The following is a 5,027-nucleotide window of genomic DNA, read 5'->3' as shown; positions in this document are numbered from 1 at the left end:
ACCTCCATGACAGCAGAATATCTTCTCATCCACGATGGCTGCTATCGGTAAACAGTTAAAGCAGTCTGTGAAAGTTTTCCATAGTTTAATGTTGTATCTTCTTTTACCTATGAAAATTTTAAGATAGTTAAAAAGAGATTACTGGGGCCGTGCCTGTGGCTCAGTGAGTAGGGCACTGGCCTCACATACTGAAGGTGGTGGGTTCAAACCCAGCCCCAGCCAAACTGCAAGAAAATAGCCAGGTGTCATGGCGTGTGCCTGTAGTCCCAGCTACTCGGGAGGCAAGAGAATCACCTAAGCCCAAGAGCTGGAGGTTGCTGTGAGCATGATGCCACCGCATTCTACCAAGGGTGACAAAATAAGACTTTGTTTCTTTAAAAAAAAAAAGAGAGAGAGAGAGAGAGAGAGAGAGATTATTGTTCTGTGGCCAGATTTCTCTCAGGATAACTTTCCCCAAGCAAGAGGGAAATTTGGAAGAAACGAAACTGCTTTTATGAAGAATCTCTTAGAGGGGGGTTAGGAGAATTGGAAATACACAATACTTGGAGATGTCTAACCTATAGCAATGACTTATGTTTTCACATGAAATATTTTTAAATTCCATTAAAGTATAAAAATAAGAATTTCAGATTTGATAATGATCAAGGACTACCATCAAATTCTACCAGTTATTTGGTAACATCAACTCTGCTTGTAATCTGGTCTATTTTATCCAATCTCAACCTATTTCTAAAGGTAATTATGAATAAGTGATACACGAGCAATTACCACCTTCCTTCTGAGAGTTACCACCCATTCCACCCCCAAACCATCAATAACCTACTGATAACAGGTAACTCCCAACCCACCCCTAAATACTCTAGCAGGAAGCACAATGATTATGGGGGAACACAGATTGCTTCTTGCAGTCACTACGGAGTTATAAACCTATTCACAAACTTTGTGAAGTACAAATTTGTCTGAATTGCTTGAGGACTGCCCAACTGTTTAGGTGCCTTTGTCTTCTGTACCTTACCACATATGAGGGTACAATTCTTGCTATTGCTTGGGGCTAGAATGTAGTGGTGTGCTCATAGCTCACTGCAACCTCAAACCCTGGGTTCAAGTGATTTTCCTGGCTTGGTCTCTGTAACAGCTAAGTTTATAAGAATGTGCCACTACATCCGGCTAATGTTTTGTACAGATGGGCTCTCACCATGTTGCCTCTGCTGGTCTCAAAACTCCCAAGCTCAATAGATCTTCACATCTTTGTCTCCCATGCTGAAGGTGTGGGCCCCTATTTCCATTTTCTACTAAAGCCTCTCTCTGAGCAAATAGCCCAATAGCTTCCTTTCCTATGTGCTGCATTTGCCATTACTGACTGATCTTTTTCCTGTCTGAAATCAGCTTCACTCCTTGACTCTTTTTTTTTTTTTTTTTTTTTTGAAAAAGGGTCCCCATTCCCCCCTCAGGAGAGTGTTGTGGCATCACCACTCAAACTCTTGGGCTTAAGCAATTCTCCTGCCTCAGTTTCCCAAGTAGCTGGGACTATTGGCACCCGCCACAATGCCTGGGTTTGAACCCGCCACTAGGCTGGGTTCAAACCTGTCAATCTCGGTGTATGTGGCTGACACCAAAACCACTGTGCTACAGGTATCGAGCCTACTCCTTGACTTTTTTTTTTTTTGCTGGGGCTGGGTTTGAACCCACCACCTCTGGCATATGGGGTCGGCGCCCTACTCCTTTGAGCCACAAGTACCACCCCACTAGACTCTTTAGTCATTTAATGTACTCCAGCTTCACTTGGTGACGCCTTTTGCTATCTTTGTTGGTTCCTCCATCAAAAAAATCTTTTTTTTCCCCCTCTTGGCATTTTAACTAAGCACAGGGCTACTGCTTTTTCTTCTCTCTATTTCCTCCCTAAGGCCTCATCAAACCACTAGGAACAGCTGGCTCCTGAAAGGTTTAACCTGGGTAATCGCCTAAGTCCCTTAAAGCTTCCAAATCCAAGGAGTCTGAGCCAGAACCTGTAATGCAGTTTTGTATTACTATACATCAGACAGCTCTGGTGTCAGGAAAGAAAGAAAACAGGCATGTTTTACCCAACAACATATACCTCAGCCTGTCCAGCACCACAGTCAAAAAGCTAATGGAAAAAGAAAGGAAAATAGATGGTAGTCAAGAGTACTTATACTTGGGAAATAAGAAGTGGTTTTAAAATTGTTCTATGAAAATCTACATTTGAATAAAACATTTCATTTTAATAAAATTATCAATTTCTTCTTTCCAAAAAGAATGTCTGCAAACCATGAACTGAAGATTATCTATGTCAGGAGCACTTTTATGCCCACAGGTAGACAGAATGGCTAACTCTCTGGTGAGTGGAATACTGAGCATAATGTCTATCAATGTTCCTTGATGACCAAACAGGAGTCAAAATTGAAACTAACACTGATAATCTAAATCATTTTTAAAGGCCTCTCTCTGCATTAAATAGAAATTGAAACTGATATAGCCGGTATCGTTACATTAGGACATATGTCACACAAGATCCCTTCGAGTTGAACTTCATCAATACAAACAACTTGATGTACTTCCAGAGCTAACAGCTATGATATAAAAGGAAACCTTTCTTAACCCAAAAGTAGTATCTATAACAAATATCCCAAACAGTGTTCCAAAACCTCCTGACTCTCATACCAAAGAAGTAACTGCTTTGCTATGATTTCTTTGAGACGTATACTGCAACTCAATTGTCCCAGTCAGTCCAGATCCACCAGATTTCTCTAGCTGGTAATCCCTCCTACTTCATCTTTTTTCTTTTTTTTGGAAACAGTGTCTCATTTTGTTAATGTCAGTAGAATGCTGTGGTGTTACAGCTCACAGCAACCTCAAACTCTTAGGCTCAAGCAATTTTCTTGCCTCAGCCTCCCAAGTAGCTGGGACAACAGGCACCCCCCACAAAGCCTGGCTATTTTTTAGAGACGGAGGTCTCACATTTGCTCAGGCTGGTCTGGAACATGTGAGGTCAAGCAATCCACCTGCCTTGGCCTCCCAGAATGCTAGGATTAGAGGCGTGAACCACCTCATCTTATTGGCTGGGATCTTAAGGCCACATAACAAGCAAACATTCAATTGTGGAAAGGATGGGCGTAAAAGTTGTTAAGTTTATGAATATGTAACCATTCTACGGCCACTTCTAACAAATGATCTAGTTCAACACACCCTTGTGAAATTGAAATGGAAAAACATCACACCCAAGAGACTAGACTAGAGGCTATAACCAAAGTCTAGGGGAGGGCCACAGTAACAATCCTTACCTATTACCAAGTGCTGACTATATGAAAAAAAAAATTTTTTTTTTTTTTTTTTTTTTTTTTTTGAGACAGAATCTCACTTTGTTGCCCTTGGTAGAGTGCCCTGATGTCATAGCTTATAGCAATCTCAAACTCTTAGGGTCAAGCAATTCTATTACCTCAGCCTCCTGAGTAGCTGGGACTACAGGCAACTGGTAAAAAACACCAGGCTATTTTTTTTTTTTTTAGAGACAGGGTCTTGCTCTTGCTCAGGCTGGTCTTGAACTCCTAAGCTCAGATGATCTACCCTGCTTGGCCTCCCAGAGTGCTAGGATTACAGGCATGAGCCACCATGCCTGGCCACTATCTGAAATTTCTTAACTACTTCCCACCCTGAACCTGAACCCTCTCCTGGCAGAAATTAGCACAAAAGGAGGGTGGAGGCAATCACTCAAAACTTTTTGACCTTTTTATGGTTACTAAAAACAACAAGAAACCTTCCACTAAAAAGTTTTGAGCAAAGCTTTAAGAATTTCTTGGCTCGGCGCCTGTGGCTCAAGCGGCTAAGGCGCCAGCTACATACACCTAAGGTGGTGGGTTGAAATCCCCAGCCCGGGCCCGCCAAACAACAATGATGGCTGCAACCAAAAAATGGCCAGGCGTTGTGGCGGGCGCCTGTGGTCCCAGCTCTTTGGAGGCTGAGGCAGGAGACTCGCTTGAGCCCAGGAGTTGGAGGTTGCTGTGAGCTGTGATGCCATGGCACTCTACCCAGGGGGATAGCTTGAGTCTCCGTCTCAAAAAAAAGAAAAAAAAAGAATTTTGTTTCTTTCAACAATCAACTCAAAGTTCACCTTCAATTAAATAATCTAAAATGGATCCCAAAGTGTATACAATATTGTAAAAATAAAAAATATATTTTTTAAAGTTTTGTTTTTGCCAGTTAGCACATTTTAGGAAAGTAACTGCCAGGTTCCCTGGATACAGATGTGCTAGCAGAAGAAAAACTACAATAATTTCAAAGAACTACTTATTATTACAAGACTTTACTTGATATGAAGTGTTGAGAATAGGTAAATCCATAGAGATAGAAAGCAGATTAATGAATGGTTGCCTAAGGGCTGTAGTGATGGTTATGCAAATCTATAAATTTATTGCAAATCCATTGAATTGTACACTTTTATTTATATATTTATTTATTTCAGTTTTTGGCCAGGGCTGGGTTTGAACCCGCCACCTCCGGCATGTGGGGCAGGCGCCCTACTCCTTGATCCACAGGTGTGAATTGTACACTTTAAACAGATTAATTTTACGGAATAAAATTATATCTTGACAAAGTTGTTAAAAAGAAAATTATATGGGTAGGTTCTCAAGAGTTGTACTAATAATTAAGTTGCCTGTGAATACTCACAATGGGATCTTAAAAACCCACCACCATCATCATGATTTCCTAATCTGACCATAACATCATAAAAGAATCTAGAACATTCATTATTATATTATATTGGTGATACTATTTTTCTACTCAAGAAAAAAAAATCAAGATAAAAGTTAATGAAATAGAAAATATGAGAGATAAATTAACATTTTACCAAATGGGAGCATGTGATGGTTCAGCTGATGGCAAAGTATAATAATTCAAATAACTCTTCTTTTTTTTTTTCTAGATGGAGCCTCAAGCTATCCCCCTGGGTAGAGTGCCATGGCATCACAGCTCACAGCAACCTCCAACTCCTGGGCTCAAGCGAGTCTCCT

General features: G+C 40.8%; 1 protein-coding gene across 1 annotated transcript in view; it reads right to left on the bottom strand.

The window, feature by feature from the left end:
- Positions 1 to 2,320: 2,320 nt before the first annotated feature.
- PPP1CC (protein phosphatase 1 catalytic subunit gamma) overlaps positions 2,321 to 5,027 on the bottom strand; it is a 20,730-nt gene continuing 18,023 nt past the window's right edge. The window contains exon 4 of the mRNA XM_012809007.1: positions 2,321 to 2,393. Within this exon, the coding sequence (XP_012664461.1) occupies positions 2,321 to 2,393 (73 nt within the window). The remainder of the gene's footprint in view (positions 2,394 to 5,027) is intronic.

Source organism: Otolemur garnettii, unplaced genomic scaffold (genome assembly GCF_000181295.1).
Source record: "Otolemur garnettii isolate 467f Iridium unplaced genomic scaffold, OtoGar3 scaffold00099, whole genome shotgun sequence".
Taxonomy (NCBI): domain Eukaryota; kingdom Metazoa; phylum Chordata; class Mammalia; order Primates; family Galagidae; genus Otolemur; species Otolemur garnettii.
This window is presented reverse-complemented; position numbering and strand designations above follow the sequence as displayed.